Source organism: Pleuronectes platessa, chromosome 4 (genome assembly GCF_947347685.1).
Source record: "Pleuronectes platessa chromosome 4, fPlePla1.1, whole genome shotgun sequence".
In the NCBI taxonomy this organism is placed as follows: Eukaryota; Metazoa; Chordata; class Actinopteri; order Pleuronectiformes; family Pleuronectidae; genus Pleuronectes; species Pleuronectes platessa.
In genome coordinates this window covers 19,044,836-19,067,346 of record NC_070629.1, presented here as the reverse complement: position 1 = coordinate 19,067,346, position 22,511 = coordinate 19,044,836, and the positions used below count along the sequence as shown (strand labels likewise).

General features: G+C 42.0%; 2 protein-coding genes across 2 annotated transcripts in view; one reads left to right on the top strand and one right to left on the bottom strand.

Moving 5' to 3' along the window:
* The window catches only part of LOC128438478 (protein prune homolog 2), a 37,265-nt gene extending 31,029 nt beyond the window's left edge, over positions 1 to 6,236 (top strand). Inside the window, exons 14-19 of the mRNA XM_053421061.1 lie at positions 543 to 642; positions 1,009 to 1,140; positions 1,311 to 1,397; positions 1,671 to 1,769; positions 3,110 to 3,151; positions 5,110 to 6,236. Of these exons, the coding sequence (XP_053277036.1) occupies positions 543 to 642; positions 1,009 to 1,140; positions 1,311 to 1,397; positions 1,671 to 1,769; positions 3,110 to 3,151; positions 5,110 to 5,140 (491 nt within the window). The 3' untranslated portion in view covers positions 5,141 to 6,236. The remainder of the gene's footprint in view (positions 1 to 542; positions 643 to 1,008; positions 1,141 to 1,310; positions 1,398 to 1,670; positions 1,770 to 3,109; positions 3,152 to 5,109) is intronic.
* Positions 6,237 to 6,533: 297 nt separating this feature from the next.
* LOC128439033 (beta-1,3-galactosyl-O-glycosyl-glycoprotein beta-1,6-N-acetylglucosaminyltransferase) lies at positions 6,534 to 9,835 on the bottom strand. The gene is made up of 5 exons (XM_053421839.1): positions 9,750 to 9,835; positions 8,838 to 9,214; positions 8,634 to 8,727; positions 8,056 to 8,460; positions 6,534 to 7,963 (listed from the first exon to the last, which is right to left on the bottom strand). The coding sequence occupies exons 2-5, from the start codon at positions 9,143 to 9,145 to the stop codon at positions 7,481 to 7,483; spliced, it is 1,290 nt and encodes a 429-aa protein (XP_053277814.1). The 5' UTR covers positions 9,146 to 9,214; positions 9,750 to 9,835; the 3' UTR covers positions 6,534 to 7,480.
* Positions 9,836 to 22,511: the final 12,676 nt, after the last annotated feature.

The following is a 22,511-nucleotide window of genomic DNA, read 5'->3' as shown; positions in this document are numbered from 1 at the left end:
GGCAGCTTATCACATAAAATAAACGCTCCTCAAAGCAATCAACATGTTCACATCAGAATAGAAAAGAACACAAATTCATATTCATATGGACATACATGTACTGTATTCGTAAGCTAGAACAGGCATCTGTAAGCCACTAAAAATGAGACCCATGCTACTATTATTGCTAATTGATGCGCCCTGGTTAATTGTTTCACATTTATTAATCATTTTCCTCTGATGTCGCGCTCAGGCTAGGAAGCTCTAATGCTGGTAAAACAATAGATTGTTCAAATCTAGAGGCATTCAACCTCTTTCCATTGTATCTTACATGATACAATGGAAAACAATATATACTTGAGACACATTAATTTGAGCCTCAAAGTAAAATGCACAGCTTTTAAAGCATCTTATCGGACGCTAAATGTTTTCTGTCTGTCTGTCATGACCAGATACAAGAGAATGTTTGTTAGCTCAATTTTATGGTGAATGAAATCACAGTTCTATGTGCACTGCATGTGAGAGCCCACTTTAATTGTCCTTCCTGTGTTTCATGGTTTCAGGTTATTACGCGGAACAGAATGCCATCATTGTGTTCGCAGCATGTTTCCTTCCAGACAGCGACTGTGACAATTACAGTTATGTCATGGAAAACCTTTTTCTGTAAGTAAAGTTTTACTACGTAGCTCAAGCACATGTGGACGTGCAAATATTACAACCCCACACATCATTCTACAATCACAAGCATGAAGTTGCTGGATAACAGAGTCCACTCTTCTGTCAAGGCTTCCCACAAGGGGGCAGGTGCGATGTTGAAATAGAAGATGCCTTTACTGAACTCATGAACGCTGAGTTGCAAGCTCACTTTAATATGAATTTATCATGAGCTGCTGTAGGATTAGCACTACCCTTGATGAAATGGAGAGGCCAAGCTTCAATCAATTCACAAGAAAGTTGAAGTTGAAATGAAAATTTACTTTTGGTTGAAGACTCTCTTTCTAACTTTTTTTCTGTTGTCTGTGTGTACAGGTATGTGATAAGTACATTGGAACTAATGGTGGCAGAGGATTACATCATTGTTTATCTGAACGGCGCCACACCTCGCAGGAGGATGCCCGGTTTTAGCTGGATGAAAAAGTGTTACCAAATGATAGACAGGAGGTAATACCCACACAAACAAGTGCAATGCAAATGTAAAGTAGGAATCATTTTATGATACTGTTGTGATTAACACAAATTTATGGTGTATAGTAAATTTGGAGAAAGGCCAAGTGTAAAAGAGCTACTACTGATCCTTTCACAGCTCCTCTTCCTCTGCTCTTGTCCCACAGATTAAAGAAAAACCTCAAGATGTTCATCATTGTTCATCCTTCCTGGTTCATACGGACTTTGCTGGGAATAACCAGACCCTTCATCAGGTTTCACTGTTGTCCTTTAAGTTTAAATGACACTGCTGTTGAAAACATTCAGCGCAAAATGTACAATCAAGAAACCCTCTTAATAGTATATCCATGTTTGAATCTATTAGCACTTGACATTACAAATTAAATTGCAGAAACTTGAATGGCACAACTATTTCTAAGAATACATTTTTGACTAGTCTAGAAATCCAGGAACCAACATACCCCCATTACAGTGGTTGAATCAGATCACGTAAGCAGTGAAACAGACCTTTCTAATTTTTTCTACAGCTCCAAGTTCAGTAGTAAGATCAAGTATGTGAATAGTCTGCGGGAGCTTGGAGAAATCATCCCAACCGAGTACGTTCACATTCCACCCAGCATCATCAAGTAAGTACATCTGAAAGTTTGATTTATGAGAGTTCAGATCAGATGTGTCAGGAAACCGTTGGGTAACATCTTGTCAACCGTCATTGATGGTGGTTTTTAAGGAATGCTAAATCCAATCGGGTCAGTTTAAAGGTGCAGTTATTACCTGTTTGTGAACAATAGAAACCTTTCTTCACAGCAGCGGTCAATGGAAGTTGATTTTTATTTTTTAATCCAACACATACCTCACACATACAGTATAAAGTAAGTTATATAAATGCATATATGATGAATGTATTGTCTGGATTTTTGATATTTGTGTGTGCATTGTCTTTCCTTCCGGAGGAGTATTGGCTGTAGTCAATGACAAATACTACAGTTTCTGCTGTGATCATATTTTTAATAGACCATAGTCACGTGGTGGCCATTTTCCTCTTACATAATGCTCTGGGAATGGAATGCTTTTATGAACAGAATAAACCCGTTTTATCTGCAATTTTATAGTTTTTCAAATCTAAATTTGTTCTCCCACCTACACAGTGGCTTGTATATAACTTGAAATGATTTACTTAACCACAGTTTTATTTTTCATACATTACATTTGCGCTATTTCAGACGCCTAAAGCATTCGACACAATCTTCAGACCCAAATTAATAACTTTTCAAAATAAAAGCACTGTAATAGCCTACAGTTCAATTTAAAACAAGCACTATGCTTTTACTATAAAGTCAACATTTTAAAACAGCTCCAGGGCCCGCACCTCCTGGGCCACTAATAATACACTTGTGTCAAGCCGATAAGATTTGTGTGATATATGTTTTGTGCAATGCTCAGTTTACACCAACACAAATGTTTGTTTTACCACTGGACATTAGCATTAGCACTAGATCACAGGCTTGAATCAAGGGCATTTTAGTCTTGTATGAATTTGTCCCAGAGGCGCATTGTTATTTCCGGATTAAAAAATCTTTTCCACTATATCAGGTAAAAGTATTATTATTGATGTGAGTTAGAAGGTGGTTGCCAAAGATAGCTGCTGTCTAACAGGACCCTCTGTCCCTCCAGATTTAGTCTTTTCAGTTGCTGATAATTTAGGAAGCAGTGAAATGCAAAACAGTGTGTCAGTTTATCTGTGTTTACCTGACTTATAAACCTGGATCACAGCAACACATCATGATTCTGTTCTTAAAAACATTTGATCTTCCTCCCTGAGCATGATGTCAGAGGTTAATGGCCAAGGTGTGCACACGATCTATAACCTTAGTCAAAAAACAAACAGTAAACAAACATAATGCAATATTTTATTTCTAAGAGCCAAATTTGCATTGGCATGTTTATACATCTCTCACTCCGCCCAAAGGTATGACGAGGAGAGGGGTAAACACAGGTTTGCACGCATGAGGTAATTCTGCATTGATCACTATGTTGTCTAAAAGTCTTTCTGAATGTTTTTATCAAAGTTGCTGTTAATTTTCATAAACTGACACTAACCTTCTACTGACCTCAGGCTGCCCCCCTACCCAACACAAAGCAAGCCGGATACTGATTTTCTGTTCCTGTTATGGATTCCCGTGTAAACTGTTCATCTCACCCCTCATCTGTGACATCTTAATAATACTTCTATAATTATCATCTATAACCTGAGGAAGCTTGCACTAAAAACATAGTCACTCCTAACCACAGATATTTCAGTGCTAAGGAATGTAGAGGAAATGTATAGTGGGACAGACAAACATCAACAACTATTATTGTAAAGAGACTGAAAAAGCCACCAGCACAGACTGGACTTTGTCACAATTGAGAAGAATAAGGGGTTTAGTATTAGAACTGCATCTTAGCTTTGAGTGAGATAAAATAATTGTTTTTTCCAATCCTACACAGCAGCTGTGTCTCAATTCAGGATCTGCATCGTTAGACGACTAAATTTGCAGACATATTGGGTCACAGCAGCACGACTAGTCTGTCCCATCTTTGACGGCTCCAAGAAATGCTTCCGACAAATGTGTCCTTTATCCCAGTGAAACCTAGGCCCCCGTTGGGTGGACCCTTCCCGGCCCAGCCTATCCCAGGATGCATTGTGCTTCAGTGACTACCTCAAAGAGGAAATGGTGCAGACAAGTGTCGAGACATTCAGTGCCTGAGTATCAGACTTCAAAACAACTGAACATCCAAAATTACACATGAGTAGGACAAGCTGGTGACACTGATCACGGAAAACTTGTATAGACCACGCCATCTCTCTACATGGCCCACAGAGGAGGTGGTTTTGAGCCCTGTGGGTGGTGTCCCTTTCGAAGGATGCAACCCCTGAACTGAGACAACAGCTTTGGTTACTTTAGGGTGTTGTCAAATTTAACAAAACTCTGATTTGTTGGTTGAGGTTTGGGAAAGATTGAGCACGGCTACAAGATAAAACCTGAACTCTGTACACACAACCATTCACCTTGATGCCCTCCTTGATACTTTTTGCAACACAAATTTCCTGTAGAGACGACAGTCATGTACACAACTACTGGTGTCTCATGTAAACATTACAACACTGACAGTCTCTGGAAGATTTAACAACATGCAGAATATGGTACATGGGGCTTTATGTATGATTCCTTCCAACAGATCAGGTGTATGAAGGGAAAGGGATCTGTTGAACTCTCTGAAACCCACAAAATAGATGTAAAAATGAAGTCTGACTCATTCTAACTTTATCCCTGTTCATTACGCAAGAGGCCATTTTAATTTGTTTAACTTCATGCCTTGTTTCACTGAGCATGTGTCACAAACTACACACATCAACCCCCTTAGAGTGAAATCGAATCACTCTTGATAGCGCTGCAGTTGAAATACAGGAGAGAGCACTAATCTCCAGCAACTGCATGTGCACTGACAATGTGGCCGTGCCGGTCATTTGTTTGACTCCTTCACTAACCTTTGCTCTCTGCCTTCCCACCCAATGCGAATCCAGATTGGATACAGATTTACAGGAATCAGCAGCTAAGTAAGTAGTCCTCCAAGACAAGGAAGGAAAAATAAAAAAGTTCACACATTAAAAATGTGTGCTGAGCCTCACTGAACTCTCCTTGCTGGTCTGCTCGCCTCACGGAGACATTTTCCAAACAATTCAAACCTAACAAGGAATGTGCTGGTCAGTAAATCCTCGCCTAGTTTCTGAGGTTTGGTTCTCAGATTGTTGTGTGATGTAGTGGAATGAAACATAATCAATGGTCGGCTGAAGTCATGATCGTAATCATCCTACTCACAGCAAACTCGCTATGCTTCAGTTGCAATATTTATACCTTTGTTTGAAACATTTTCATTTTAAAGCCAAAGATACTACTATTCTTTCTGTCGTCTTCTCTCGCTCAGAGCCGACAAGAAGGGGAACTCGGCCGTTTGACAGAAACAAGATACCTGACTCCTGCCTACTTTCTCCCTGCATTGTGCTGTATTCTACCACAGCATGACTGAATATGAGCGGCCCTGCAGCATGATGTTCGCGGCACTAGCAACAGGCTGGATAAGAATAAGCTGTGGTACAAAACATCAGGCGACTGCTTGTTCAGTGAGGGAGGTATTATCTCCTCTCACTGGGTGCTAAACATAATCCTGTAAGTACAGTGACTGTCACTGTTCTGTACTACTGTATGTTAAACAGCACTTGATTGTGTTCCCCAATTTATTAGTTTCTTTGAGGTTTTCTTCATTTTTGATTAAACTGTTTTATTCTTCTTTAATTCACTTTGGAGGAATAACTAAGAGGCTTGGTAATAACACAGTAATACGACATAACAGTAGTTGTAACACTGCCCACCTGCTCACAAATACACATTTTACATACATACACATATTATACTGTACTGTAGCTTGGTCAATAAACTGTAACATTACAGGAAATAGAAAATCTAATTTCAGACACTCAAGGTTTACAAATGTATGACCCACAGTTACAAACTGCAGGCTTGAATTGGAATTTTAAATGTGTGGTCATTAAAAATTTCAATTCAAACCTGCACTTTGTAACGGTATAAAACAGAACTTAAAGCTGCTTTTTGAATAGTTTATTATATAGGTATCACATCCTAAACTTGTCTTATAAAGGCTACGAATTGGCTATTCTGTTAGCATTGTATATCACTGTGAACATTCTGGGGATGTCATACAGGCAGTTCCCATAGCTGCAGTAATTTGTTGCATGACTTCAGTTGCATCCTCTCCGATTACTCTGATCTGATTACTCACTCAGATGTAGAACTGTGTACTAATGTTATTTTAATCATATTTGTCCTGTGTGTGTGTGTGTGTGTGTGTGAAAACAATTTGGGGAGTGATCAGGGAATACTATGTTAACTGGTGGTTGGACAGGGACAGTCGGTGTGTGTCTACTTAAAACTTTTCTTTGTTTTATTTGTAAATATATTTGTTTCTTGCAAGATGTTGATCTGTTCATACAACATGTAAAAATCTTTGTTTCATTAAAGGTGTGTTCATCCTCATCAGTCTTTAAAAAAAAGGTTTCACATGAAAGTTTTACCAGCACGAGCGGACTGGCACAATAATTGTAGCCGGGAATTAGTCCCTATCCCAAGCCACCTTATTTACACGAAGCGCCAGTTGTGTAGACCTAACCTAATCGTAGATGTAACTGTTATGTAACTAGTTATAAACTTGGCAATTATTTTCTTCAAGGAGGAACGTTCGACGAATTACAATGTTTTTCCAGGTATGTTATTGTGTACTATATCTGGCACTGAAAACTTGAGAAAAAAAAAGCAATACTGAAGAAGCAGGAGTAGATGAAAGTGTTTTGCATTTTATTAAAAACAAGGTTCTAAAACAGAAAGACAGGAATATTCCTGGGAAATTCAAAAAAAATTACTAAATCATACCAGAGAAAGAAAAAGAGAAACAAACTAGAAAAATCTGCAGCCTCACCAAGCTGCCAACTCCTGTCTCCCCCCCTCACTACTGAATGGCTTTATAGCCTCACCTGCCTGGAACATGCAATCTGTGCTGGTAAGTATAAGGTGAGCTAAACAGAAAGACAAAGAGAAACCACACTCAGGACAAGACCACGTTTGGACCCTGGGCTACTGCTGACCAATCAATTCAAACTATCTGCAAAAGTTCAGCAGATAAATGCAATAGGTTGACTGAAATGTCATCTAATGCAGAACACGTCCTCCATTCTCTGTCACCTCCAGCCCCTCCTTTCTCAGAGACCTGATCCTACACACCTCTCCCTGATCGACCTGCTGATCTGACCCCATTCACAGATCTGGAAAAACAACAATCAAACAGAGCCACATCATGGACATAACAAAATCAACTGTGAACACATACATGCTGTGAAAACAATTCAACACACAACTCAAAACCAGATTATCTACATAATCGAATTGATAATGAAAATTTGAATTATAATCAAATGACCAAATGTCTAATATAGGCAGACAGCGCCTAGTGAAAAGGGGGGAGAAAGCCCCCTTTTCACTAGGCGCCACAACTATTATTATTAATATTATTATCTTTGGCTGCTCTGTGCATCGCAGAGAGACGTGATTGAATGGAACTGAATAGTGCCACTAATGAAACATTTTAATTTGTGTTCATCACTCTAGAATTATAAACAAATTTAAAATACGTCTTGAAATTAAATCACATGCTGCTACATGGCCTTTCCCTGTATTGATAAAGGTTTGAATTGAATGCCATTGTCAGTTGCTATGAAAAATATCTATTATAGACCAGACAGTGCCCTTTTTCTTAGATATTTCTCCAAACAGTAGACAGGAACGGGGTCTGTGTCTATGTCAAACTTGTTGGCAAAGAGATGATGCTGCTTGAGCATCCACTGTAAGTCCCCGGCACCATATATGCATACTCCCCTGACGTGGCTGCCGTGACACTCTGGGTACCTCGCGCCCAGTGAAACCTGCGACCCCTCGAACACCTGCCACTTCACCAGGCGAGCGATGGCATTGACGTCTGACATGTCATATATTCTGTGGGGCCATGTTGAGCCATGAACTCCGGGCATTCGCTGAATGGTTGCCCAGAACAATTCATCAGGAATGTAGGTGTGTTTGAGCCACTCCCTCAGTGCTGGCACTTGGCGGTCCTCCAACACACTGCGGATGAAGCCCCGGCTAACCACAAAGTAGGCACTTCCAGACATTATGGTGATGTTGATGGGTGGCGGCTCATTTGCCTTCCCTGTATCCTGAGGGAGTTAAAATTGTGAATTAATGTTAAAGTGATGACCAGTATATTCAAATGCTAACTTTATAAATATATGTTATTCAAAATAGGTACCTGGTTTGTTCCATCTATTACTTCGAATGCATTTTTCACTCTCAACAGATTTCCTGCAGGTATTTCTTCTGACTGTAAGCTGTTCCCGCCCCTCAGTGAACGCAGTGCCCTTACAATCTCCAAGTTGGTTTTCAGAGGGAAATCTTGGCCACAAAGGTTGATGACGTATTTCCATTGTGTGCTGCTGTTATAGAGATCCGCCAAACAGTTAAGGTCAGCCTGGACACGTGACCAGGCCGCATAGACCACATCAACAGGCTGACTGACCAAGAAGATGTTCGGGAAGCAGTCAGTAATTGCCCAGATGGCAAATAAGACTGAGGATTTTGCCTTTTTGTCCACATGGACACAATATATATTTTGAGGTGCGTAGATGGCTCGCAGCAGGCGCTCAAAGTTCTGCACCTAAGAGCATATACAATAATAAATTAATAATGTATCAGTTTTGGGTACTTGAACATAACTGAAATTCACAAGATGTGGTGAAGAGCTCCTTTGATTGATGAATTTTAAGTAAATTGTTTACTCCACTTTTAAAGTTTATTTACATCAAAATTCAGGCTTTATAATATGCATACCTTATGATGCACAACCATAGAGTATGCCAGGGGAAAGTCCTCTTCTTCCTGGCTCAACGGAGATGTCAAGTATTTTCGTCTTAATTTGAATGCACTGTAAACAAACAATATTAAACAAAGAACTTTCAGTGATTTAAGTGGAATTCAATATTCAAATATTGACAAAGTAAAGCGTCTAAAATCTGTTGTTTAAAAGCAACACACCTGCAGTCTTCGGTTGCATTCACGTAATGTTCATCAGGGATGTGAACACTCTTGTGGAAGTCTTTGGTGATGGTCAGTAATTTGGCCTGCTCCAGTGCCTCCCTCTCTCCCTGCAGGATAGCTGAGCAGTTGCACACTTTCTCTGGGCTGTCATCAGAGTCTGTATACTCCAACCAGCTGTTCCCGAGAACGGAGCTGGGATTCCAGCCTGGATTACTGCGAGTTAGTAGTGAGAGGATCCATAGTGATCCCAGTGCAATGGTGAGCTTCAGGAGCAGTAGAAACATTCCTCGTTTCAGTAGACTCATTGTGGGAGAGGAGTAACTGTTACGTCTTCCTGCAGTGGGAGTTCTGGATGTATTCCATAAAACCTAGTGCTAGAAAATGTAAACACACCCTTTAAAATAAATGCATAGTATATCAAAAAAATGTATATGCATTGACCCGATGTATTTAATAACTATGAATTTTACGTCTTTCCATCCTCATCCTCTCTATAAAAACTTGCTGAATTCATACGAGTGAGTGATTGAGTGAGAGAGAGTGAGTGTGTGTTTTGGAGGTTGCACCCATTTCATGAACCCTTCAGCGATTTTGCTGTTTCCCTGGAGATACTGGTGACACATGAACTAGAAATACAACTGTAGCATTTGCCTCTAAAACATAAAATATTAGACTAGTCGTAGGTTCTAAGGATTGGGGTGAAAGTGTGACGGTCTCTGTTTTGCTCTGCTGCTATTTCTATGTATTTCACTGGAGTCAGGTTTAATGGAAGCAGTGTAACTTTATTCTGCAACATCTGCAACATATATGGGATAAAAAAAAGCCACAGTCATCCATAGCGCGAGCACCTGCTTCTGAGTAACACGTGATCATATAGTGGTAGACAATCATTTATACTTTACAACATACCTGCAACATATATGGGACAAAACAGCCACAGTCATCTACAAAAGAAAGTAGCATATTACTTCACAGGTTTCATACACTAAATTAACCATAAGCAACTAACTAAAACACTAACAGGAAAGAAAGACAACCTACCCATAGCGCGAGCACCTGCTTCTGAGGTAAAAACAAAGTGCGCCAGACTTAATCCCCCAGAAGCTCCCGCAATAGGTTTTCAAAATAAAAGACACGGCAAAATAAAAGAAATACATCAAAAACTGTGACTTCAGTCCCACGTTGAACAGGATTTAACAAACATATTTACACCATTACATACACCCCTCTTAAATTCTGTTCAACCCCAGACAAGTCCTTAGCATCATCCAAACAAAAATAGAAGAAAGAAGAAAGAGAAAAAAAATTAGGAGCTGCTTAAAGCGCGAAACCAAATCACAGATGTCAAATACAGTCGATACAAATCCTCCCGGAAGGAGTGTAAAAAGATAGGGAGATACCAAGCCCAATCCCTTTAACAGACTAGTAGAAGATGCCATTTACATCTCCTGAACATCACACTTAAGGCAATACATATTACATACTCAGAATTCACAAAAAAACAAATACTAGTTGGACAATACCAACACAAAACGGAATGAAAAAAAAAAATCCTACTTGGTCTAAACCTCAAATATTCCATGAAAGAAAGCAAAAACAGGATTCGAAACAGGGAAGGTGTTCTCAACCTTGTGTGACATCTAATGGATCAGTTTTTTAGGAGGTCTGACGTGTCTCCCATATCTGCTAGCAACTGAACCATCATGACCTGTATCAACACTATTAGGTTGCGTGCAAATAGCAGGAATCTCACCAACATCATTTGTGGGAGCTAAATGAGACATGCTAACTGTGTTTGAAACAGGTAAGTGAGCTACACTGATTGGGTTTGGATCTGGTAAGTGAGCTAAACTGACAGGATCTGGTGAGTTAGCTACAATGACAGGGTCTGGACTAGCTGAGTCAACTACACTGACAGGGTCGGGATCTGGTGAGTTCATGAGCCAATCCATAGTCCTGTTGTAGCCATCCACATTATCCCTCTCCTCAGAGTCTTGACCACTTCCACATGCGAGTCGATAAGAGAAGCAGGAGTTTCAGGCACATCCAAGGTAAGAACGTCAACTGGGAGAAGGAGGTTCCGGTGCACAACTCTCTCTCTGTCAGTTAGAGCATCCCTTATCCTGTACACATTGATCCCAGACCTCACCGACACATCATATGGTGTAGAGTCCCATTTGTCAGCGAGCTTCCTCTTACCTCTCTCACCACTGTTGGCCAGCAAAACTCGATCACCCACAGCCAGTGGAGAGCCTTTGACTTTGCGGTTATAGAGCCTGGCATGACGTGCTTGCTCATCAAGGCTGTGTTTCCGAGCCATCCGCGACGCTTCGGATAAGTCCCGCTTCAACCGAGAGATGATATCAATAGGAAGACGTGGAACCCGACCGAATGTGAGGTAAAACGGGGCAAAGCCGGTTGTCTCATGTATCGTACAGTTGTAGCAAAAAGTGAGCGTCCGCAACACCTGGGGCCATCTGGCTTTTGCTACTGGGGGAAGGGTTCTTAACATGTTCCCTAGTGTCCTGTTAAAGCATTCTGTGACACCATTACCCATTGGGTGGTAAGGTGTGGTGTGAGACTTCCGCACCCCTGCCATATCTAAAAGTTCCTTCAGGAGCTTGCTCTCAAAATTGGCACCTTGATCCGAGTGGATACTATTCGGGAAGCCATAAACACAAAAGAAGTCATCCCACAATCGGCGGGCAACGTGTTTCGCAGATTGACTCTGACAGGGGAAGGCGTGTACCATTTTGGAGAAATGGTCAGTGATGACCAAAACATCAACGGTTTTCTTGTCACTCAGTTCAGCGGTCCAAAAGTCGATACACACCAGTTCCATGGGTTCGGATGTCTGGATGCTTTCCAGGGGTGCACGGCCTTCAGGTTCGAGGGTCTTCCCAACAACACATCTCTCACATCGATGTACATGGTTGATTACGTCTCTTTCCATTCCGATCCAGAAAAAACTCTCCCTGGCGAGGGAAAAAGTTTGTGCACGGCCCTGATGACCAGCATTGTCGTGGAGGCCAAGAAGAATCTGAGACTAAAGGCCATCTGGCACAATGAACTGAGACAGCTTCTTGTTCAGCCGGTGGTCTTTTTACCCTGCACAGAATCCCATTCTGTATCTTAGCTTACAGATACTATCCGGTTCAGATGCGGCTTCATGTCTGGTAGCTCTCCTTTTCCGTCGAACATAGTATAGGACCCTGCATATTGTTCGGTCTTGTTCCTGGAGACTCAAAAGCTGGCTTTGGGGAATAGCAGTGGAATGGTCTTCCTCAGGCAGCTGTGGTAGTGGTAGATTAGCACCGAGCAAAGCACAACCAGCATGAGCACTCAGCGCAGCTGACACCTCGTCTGAACTGATGGAACTTCCAACAGGCTGAAAAACAGGATCAGCACCATGGTCCTGTGTCTTTGACCTTGTGCCTTGGAAAATCTGACAGTTGTTTGTAAGCCGAAAAGCATCTTGCACTGTACCCTTAACAACGCCATTTACCTCATCCAATAGTGCTACATACGGCTCTTTCAGCAAACGATAACCAACACATGACTGGACAAATGGTTCACGGCTCAGAGCATCTGCTACAATATTTTTAACTCCTGGAACATACTTAAGATCGAAGTTGTACGCCGCCAGCTTGGCCACCCATCTCTGTTCACATGCATCTAAGCGTGGTTTTGTCAGAATGTAGGACAAGGGGTTGTTATCTGTCCAGGCGTTAGTGTTTCCCCTTCAACCAATGACCAAACTTGTCGCACACAGCCCATTTCAGCGCCAAAAATTCCAGCCTGTGTGCTGGATAGTTCATTTGAGACCGGGTAAGCGTCTTGCTGGCAAAGGCGACAGGACGTGCAACTGTCTCACCAGGTGACATTTGTGACAAAACAGCTCCAATGCCATCAAAAGATGCATCGACAGCAAGGATGAAAGGTTCGTCGAAGTTCGGGTGAGCCAATGTGACACCATGAGCAAGTTCATTTTTCAGGGTTTGGAAGGATTCCTTACATGCAGCTGTCCAATCACTTGGTGTAAGAGCTGGTGGAGCAGATAATTTCCTCTTCGGCTTCCTGCCTTTCTTGGCTTGTGATTGAACTTGTCGCCCAGAAATGAGCCTGAACAGAGGTTTGGCTTTTGCAGAGCAGTCAGCGATGAAATGCTGATAGTAAAAGACCATGCCCAGAAAAGATCTGATCTTTTTCCAGGAGGGTGTGACACCATCACTCTCCATCAACTCCGTCTCTCCTACATCAGCATGACTTTAACCTCGTCAGAATCCGTCCTAACTCCATCTGCACAGATGACATGTCCAAGGAACTTAACTGAGCTCTTCAGGAGATGGCATTTCTTGGGGGCCAGCTTAAGTTTGTGATTCTTCAGACGTGAAAACACCATCTCCAGACGCTCAAGGGCAAGCTGCTCATTGGGGGCAAAGACTAACAAGTCGTCCAGGTAACACAGTAAGCTGCTGAAGTTTTCGTCTCCGAAGATTGACAACATCATCCGCATGAAGGTCGAAGGACTGTTACACAGACCTTGGGGCATCCTATTGTTGGGCCAGAGCCCAGCGGGGTGCCACCAGACACTGGAGCCGAGAGGAACAAAGGGTTGTTAAACTTTGGGCGGGAAAACATCCTCCTGCAGGCTCAAGAATCTCCCCCTGGTGTTGAAAAAATGCCTAGGGGTTTTCCCAGAAACCCCTGCTCCTTTCCAAGCCCCGCCCACTCAGATCCATTTCTGACACTCAATTGGCTTAAAGCCAGCATCATCCTATGACCAACTCCTCAAGGAGGAGGACCTCTCAGGTAGAACAAAACCACTGAGACCCCAAACATCGCAGCCATTTTACCCTGCTCTGAAGACAACACCAGGCCCCCTTCGGGGCCTCCCAGCTGATTTAGTTGCTCAAGGGGGCAACCAGAGTTATTTTCTTTCATTTCTTTCATTGTCTTTTATCTCAGTCGACGTTTTTATTTTCAAAAGGACTTTTGCTCTTTTAACTTGAAAAGACCAAACAGGAAATTGCACGTGGAACAATCTCAGACTCAGTTCCACTTTCCCCACGGACTTTAGTTTCCTTTTCCCAACGATCTACAAACGGCTTCCACAGCCGTCCCCTGCAGAAGCGCGAGATTCATTCCGCTGAGGAGCACGAGCTCCACATCCCTGAAGAAGAAGGACGACGTTCATCCCGTCGAGGCAGCACGAGAAAATCCGCTGTTTGTCCGGTCCAGCGGCCGAAGACCGCTTGAGAGACCACGTGATTCACTGGCCCGACGCGCACGCACACCGCGAGGGTGGTACAGTAAGAGGCTTTATTGTCTGGGCAGATGTTAATCTAATACGTAGCGTATTGTTTTAATACTTGAATGTATTTGTTTTGTATGAGACCGCCGAGTCTCTAATGTTTAGCGGCGATTCGCCACTTCCGGTTTCCGGTTACGGCCTTGTGCCACAGTTTTTAAGCGCCGTGAGCAGCGTCTCCAGCTCATTGTGACCGTTTGAACAACTTTAAAGAGACTTTACCGGTCAAACCTCAGCACACAACGCCACGTGGGTGCTGAGTGGTAAAGTAAATGTAACTTGTCTCTGACGGTGCTTTTAAGAGCTTTGCTCTCTCCCTGTATGCTCTCTCTCTCTCCTTCTAAACCGACCTATACACACATCCGATCTGTATTTAGAATACAGTTCATGTAACATAGCTAAATCTATATTCAGAGAGGCTGGATACATCTGGAAGCCATGCGGCCGAACGCCAAAGCAGAGACAAAGAATTCTCTTTGTCTGAAAATCCCTTGGTGTAATTCATGTGACGACCACCAGTGTGAGCTCCGGCCACATGGTGTCATTAACATAGACTCCATTTTGAATAACGCAAGTTAACCCACCATTTTGAATCTGTTATTGCCACGCCTCCTCTCTCCCTCTCCTCCCATTCTGGCTCTAAATTCATAACGGCTCCGCCATCTTGTTTTGTAGTCAATCCGCCATTTTGAGAGTTTTTAGGCCTTGATTCCACGAATCATGATCGGCCGCCATCTTAGATGTGATGTCACCAAGTGACTGCGTCATCGCCACGCCCTCTTCTTTTTCTCTCTCTCTCTCTCGCTCTCTCACACACCCACACAGACACACATACACAGACACACATTGATAGACACAGACAGATACACACACAGATACACATAGATGAATACATGTGTTTTTCTAAATTGTGATAAGCGGCTGCTGTTGTTATCTTTGAAATATGGGAGTTTGTTAAAATGATGAATCATTAAATAACACTAACTTTATTTCACATGCATATACATAGACACACACACACAGAGACACTTTGACACAGATACACACACACAGATACACATAGATGAATACATGTGTTTTTCTACATTGTGATAAGCGGCTGCTGTTGTTATCTTTGAAATATGGGAGTTTGTTAAAATGATGAATCATTAAATAACACTAACTTTATTTCACATGCATACACATAGACACACACACACACAGAGAGACACTTTGACACAGACACACACACACACACCGAGACAGACATACATAGGTAGACCGCCGGTTTTACATGTATTTTCTGAATTGTGATAAGTGCTGCTGCTGTGTTTATCTTTGAAATATCGGAGCTTGTTAAAATGATGAATCATTGAATAACATTAACTTTATTTCCCCTTTTTAATAAATGCTTTTGTAATTAAAGTATCTGTAGTCTGTGATTATTTGTGCATATGTATGATTGCAGCTGGATTATGATTGCCTGTGCTCGAACTTAGAAGCCTTCACTGTTAATTAAATAATTATTAATATTAAATATTGAGATTATTGATTTGACATTTATCATTATGAGACTGATATTTATAGATTGTATCGTTGGTCCCTGTAACCAGGGTGGTGCCCCGCGACAATAAGCAATGATTACAGATTTGTATTATTCTTAATTGATAATTTTATTGTTTTCATTAATTATTTTAACTATTATTAATGGATAACCGTATCATTTCTAATTAAATGTGTTACATTTCTTAATCAATAGCTTTATCATTTTTGATTATTTTTAATAAAATAATTGTTATTTTAATAATCATATTTCATGATTATTAATAATTAGCCAACGTCAATTCTACTCCTACTATTGCACAACACTATTGTACTCATGGAGGCCAAAGGGTGAGGAAAATGCTGTGTACTTCTTGTGTGCCTCATGGAGTGATACATTGTAGAATCCAGAAGTCAAGTCCATGGTGGAAAAGAGTGGGTGTGCATCTTTCACAGTCTTTGCATTGAGCAATCTGAAGTCAGTACAGATGTGCAGACTTCCATCTTTCTTCCACACCAAGACTAGTGGGGATGCATACACGCTGTGCGACTTCCGGATGATGCCTCTTTCCTCCATCTCATTGAGTGCTGTTCTCAGCTTCTCATACTGGCCTGGTGGTACTCGGCGGTAGGGCAGGCGAAATGGTCTCTCATCCACGAGGTGTATTTTGTGGAAGAAGTCAGTAGCCTCCCCACAGTCCATCTTGTCCCTGGAAAAAACTGACTCATACTTCTCAACAAGCTGCAAAAGTCTATCTTTCCACTGCTCAGAAACCTCACAGCCCTCTAAGTCTAAGTCTTGTAATCCCAACTTGTCTAAAGAATCCTTTCTCTGCTCAGGGGACTTTGCTGTCACAGAGGCATGTGTAACACCATGGTTATTGACAAACACTTTCTCAGGTGAAGACAACTCCTCTACTGCGACACACGGGAAAACATCTGCAATCTTGCAGTTTCTCCTGAGAGTCACTGCCCTACTGCTAGGATTGATAAGTTTAAGAGGAACCCACCTATCGCCCCACATAGGCGTGACAACACGGCCAACCATCACATTTCTGGGCCTGGATCTTGATTGTGTCGGTTCAACAATCACTGCGCTAGTGTTAAACTGTTCAAGTTTAACACTCTGCCTCAACTTTACGGTGCCGATCTTGTCAGGCATGGGACCTCCCCGCCATTTCTCAGTGTTTGAGAGCAGGGAAAAAAACTGGCCACATTCATCATCCGCGATGTCAACTGGTGCAGCCAGAAGTTTCCAATAGTCCTCAGACTTTTTCATCAAGTGTATTAACAGCTTGATAGCTACCGACAATCATGTCATCCATTTGTCCAGGGATGACCAGTGTTGGGATGAGCAACTTGAAACCATAAATGACCACCTCCAAATCGTAGACAGCTGAAGGGTAAACATGGTGTCCTCCAGCACCAACAACAATATCATCAGCAGGACCACTTTTCAAATCAGGACAATGTAACAAAAGGCGTGAAACAGCAGCTTCATTTAAATTACATGACAGAGCCACTATCGATCATCGCTTTCAGTTGAACACCACCTGCGGCACAAACATCGGTGTAGAATAAGCCAGTGTTGAAGTCAGATTTCTGAAGTCTGTGTGTCAATTGAAAAATAACAGTCTTTCCAGATGGTGCAAATGAAGAAAGAGATTCATATAAGGATTCAATGTCATCACTATCACAGCTGGGAGAGTCCCGATCATAATCCACATTATCCTCCCTAAGGTGCGGATCCACTAGTTTTCCTGCTGCTGATGAATGGCTGACGATGTCCAGCCAGGACAAGCAGGCCTAGAGTGGTTCGGTGAGTGGCACTGGAAACAGAGTCTATGGTCACGAGAGTGGGTGAAGGTGGAGTGAGCAGCATCATGACAAACAGAACAAGGCATCTCATGTAACCCTTCAATCCTAGGCCGCCGTGGGCCCGACTGTCTGGCTGGGCCCGAGTGAACAGGTTTCTGCAGGAGCACCTTCTCCAGCATGCTAACAAGGCGTTCTAGGGTAGCAGAGTCTGTGGCCTGCGACTGCGGTGAGCTTTGCCCCCCAGTAGCTGTCGGCGTGGCAGTGTGCTGCATGTTCATTGTTACTCTCTCCTTAGTTGCCTTGCTCAGTGTGGAGGTCAAACCTGAATGATACTCATACAAAATGTCCTGAACTTCATTAGCAGTCCACTTTTCCATTGTCTTGGAACGAAAGGTCATAGAAAGTTCAGGAGAGGGACAGTTCCTTATAAACATGCGCGTAACCTCAGTACCAGGACAGTCAAGTGATTTGCCCTGCTTTTTAAGATGTTCAATGGCAAGGTCAACGGCACGGTGCAGCCTGAGCCAGTAGTCAAATGCACCCTCACCTTTCTCAGGCAAAGTGGTGTAAAAGTCAGCTAATGGGAGTGGTGAGCATGGGGCAGAGTCAAAGTGCCTTCGAAGGAGACCATAGATAGCCTCAGGGTCACGGGTGAGGTCAATGTCACTGTTCCTGGTACCAAACTTTACAACATCTCTAACTTTGCCTCTAAGAGGATTTCCTCGGCTTGTTCCTCAGATCTCAGATTACCTCTCTTAATAAAAGCCCTCATGAGATCCTCCCATTCTCTCACGGAAACGGGGTCAGAGCTGTCCCCTCTGAAGCATGGTGGATCTTTCAGCTTTCTGTGAGACACAAGCCGCACATGGGAGGCATCTAGCATGTTTGAAGATGACATGTCTTCTTTGGGCGGTGGGGTGAGAGCATTGGTTAAAGGGGTGCTAACAGATGGGCTAAGTTGAGTCATAATGTTCTGTAATACCTTCTGGCTAACCTGCTGGATCACATCTCCAATCTGACTGACAATTTCAGTGGCAAGAGCATCAGGGCTACTAATAGTCGAACTGGCGTTTTGAGACTCATGTGTAATTACATTATCATGCCCCCGAACAGGAGTTTCAAACTGCAAGAACTTAGGAGAACTCAATAATCCTCTTCCCCTTCCCCTGCCAAAGCTATGGGGTGTGCTAATATCTTCCCCACTAGTACTCATCATTAAATAAAAACATATACAGTATCAGAAATAAAAATGAAACACTCAAATATAAAAAGTTAAACACAGACGAGTGGCGAAAAGAAAAAAAATGAATATGTGCATTCAGCTTAACACAAATCGAGTTACAGGTCCACCTGGTCACACAGAGAAGATCAGCAGCAGCAGAACAATCCCCAGATCGGCGCTGATGATGAATCCACCATCCAGCAGGAGAATCGACGGGTCACGGCACCAATGTGACGGTCTCTGTTTTGCTCTGCTGCTATTTCTATGTATTTCACTGGAGTCAGGTTTAATGGAAGCAGTGTAACTTTATTCTGCAACATCTGCAACATATATGGGACAAAACAGCCACAGTCATCCATAGCGCGAGCACCTGCTTCTGAGTAACACGTGATCATATAGTGGTAGACAATCATTTATACTTTACAACATACCTGCAACATATATGGGACAAAACAGCCACAGTCATCTACAAAAGAAAGTAGCATATTACTTCACAGGTTTCATACACTAAATTAACCATAAGCAACTAACTAAAACACTAACAGGAAAGAACGACAACCTACCCATAGCGCGAGCACCTGCTTCTGAGGTAAAAACAAAGTGCGCCAGACTTAATCCCCCAGAAGCTTCCGCGATAGGTTTTCAAAATAAAAGACACAGAAAAATAAAAGAAATACATCAAAAACTGTGACTGCAGTCCCACGTTGAACAGGATTTAACAAACAACATATTTACACCGTTACAAAAGCATAAAAAAGATGCCAGAGACCAGGTACTTTAAATTTAAGTGGTCTCGCAGTCTCTTCTAGTGGTCTCCTTTAGTGGTCTCGTGTCTTCCCTCCAATTTTCCCTTTTCTAATCTTTCTCGTTACTGTCACCTGCTGTCACATGCGCAGGGCCAATTCTCTTAAAGGGGAAAGCGCCCTTAAAGGGAAAGGGTCACTTTTTAGTCACCAGACTTTTAACTATTTATCCATTAAATCCTTTACATGGGTTTTAACTGAATTTAAGTTAATTACATGTATAGATTTGAACCAGTTTCATTTATTTAATAATTTAATTGACTATTTATCTATTTATACATTTACAATACATAGTTTACATATTTACATATTTTAATGCATATTAATATATATATTTCAAGTTTATCTATATCATTACTTTTATAATATATTATAATTTATAGATATTAGATAGATAGATAGATTACTTTATTCATCCCCGAAGGGAAATTAAGTCGTCATAGCAGCAGGTATATTTGAATACAATAAAATACAATACAATAGAATAAAATAAAAAATATTGAGGTAGAAAGAATAAAAAAACAGGAACACAAGATAAATAGGTAGATAATATTAATATGTGTTACACAACTGTCAATTTTTATTGGACAGACAATCACCCACAGAATATAATTGCAAGAAAAAGGCCAAAGATTAAATTCTGGAGGTTAAAAAAAATGCTATCTAAACAGAAGTGAAAATTCCCGTTCTCTCCCCTTACATCATGTGATCAGACGGGTTGGGTGCACTTGTTCTGGTCTACACAATAGTAGGAAGCACAACGTCCTGTATGGCAAAATGAAACCATGTATCCATAGCCTGGCGTTGTCAGACTCACAATTCTAGTCAGAATGTGAGTCTGAGACCGCTCCATTGGGCTGTGATTATGGGGCGTGTTTCAACTGACCAGGAAGTAAAATTCCTCTTCGCTCAATTGGATAGACCTACAACCAATCAGAGCAACGTAGTATGTGACGTATGCTAAGAAACGCATTGTGAGTTATTTACTAACCCGGGTTCACACCGGACGCTTCAGCGCAGCGCCAAGCCTTAAATAACAGCTGGCTCCCATCCACTCCCATGTTAAAACTTTGTGCCGGTCACACCGGAGGCTGAAGCACCGCGAGGCAGCCTTGGCGCAGCGCGGTGCTTCAGCCTCCGGTGTGACCGGCACAAAGCCGTGCAGCGATCTACTGGATCAACGGGTGATATTATTAGCGCTGCCCGGCGGTTCAGTGTCGCTTCAGTGTCCGTTGTGAACAGCCAAGCGCCGGGGCGATAGGGATTAGCGCGGTGCTCTGGCGTCGCCTCCACGTTCTCTGTTCCTCTTTCAAAATGAATGCGCTGTCGATGTCTTCTAAAACAGACTCAATGGCAGCATCTACACATCTCAGCTCGCCAGCGGCAGGCATGTTTGTTGAAAACGAATTCAACCCAAGGGCACTTTGATGACGTGGTTGATTACGTTACCATTGATCATCTGTCAATCATCGTATAAAGCCCGCCCTGACAATCTGATTGGCCCGGTCGGGCATAATTTTTCCTCAACGGAGCGACTCCAGACCGAACTGCCCGACCAAAAATGTTGTGGGCGGGGCTAAGATCGTCTGGCATCCAGGCTAATGTATCCATGAATCAAATCAAAGAATGGATGACACAGGAACTAACCTCACACTTGTTTTAAGTGTAAAAATGCCTGAAAGCTGCCTAAAATGTGCTCCTGCAATCAGCCTTAAAATATCACAAGAATGATTTTTATATTTTTTATTTTAAAATTGCAAATATTCTCAGGGTTTGGACTCTTCAGGTTTTCAAGAATAAAACGCTGCAAAAACTGCAAACAAAGTTGTAAAGAAGCTTTGCCGATGGGATTAAAGAGCTGAGCGGCTGTGGCTGAGGGGTAGAGTGGTCGTACTCCAACCTGAAGGTCGGCAATTCGATCCCCAGTCTGACCCATCTGCATGCCGAAGTGTGCTTGGGCAAGATGCTGATTCCTGAATGGCCCCCCCTTAGAATGACAAAATGCTTCGAAAAGAGACACTGTATGAATGTGTTTATGTATGTGTGTATGAATGTGTGTGCGAATGGGTGAATGTAAAACTGTACTGTAAAGCGCTTTGAGTATTCATGAAGACTAGAAAATTGCTATATAAATATAAATACAAAACCATTTACCATTTGGAGTCTCCAGGTTAATTAACATGTGTGTCCCGCTTCCTACATGGGGCTGCATGGATTTAATGAAGTACGGTGGCCGAAAGCACTTTAAATTAAGAAAACACATCCAAACAGAAAAGCACATGCAAAGTAAGAAGGACACATGCGCTGAAAAAAGTCCAAATACAAAGCGTTGCAATTTGTGAAAACAACAACGGAAATGTTTCCAGGTTCAGGTGATCCAAAAAAGTGATGAACCTGGCTGAAGTTCAATGATTGATGAAGTCATTGTGAAATAGTTAAAAGGTGATGGAGGAAGACTTCAAGAAATGTCTGCCAGTGATACACACACAAACATTTGAATAACTATCAGGTCTGGGAGGTTTTTAAAGCAGCTGCCTGTGTTGATGAATATGTCCTCACCCACAAGGCCACTTGGTCAGACTGAACTACTGTGGCATTTTTGATATCAACAAACAATGCATAATTTTTCTTAATTGATATTTTTCTTTGTAGTTATCTATTAGTCATTATTGTATGTCCCTAAGATTTAAATATATATTTTTACGGGCAAAAATAATGTCAGCATAATCTGGGCCACTCGCTTAATACTTGGGAATGCCACCCTCTAGTGGTTGCAGACAAAAAACAAACAAAGCCATCAACGAACCTCAGATCACAAACTGAGGTATAATGCATTTTTGAGAATAAAATACTGCTGCAAAACTGCATTGTTGGAAAGAAGCTTCATCGACAGGATTTAAGAGCTGAAGTAGAGTCTGCTGGTTAACAAAGCTTAGCAATCACACTTGAACTGTGCTCTAACTCAGTGACAAACTTTAAAAAAACTAACACTGAGC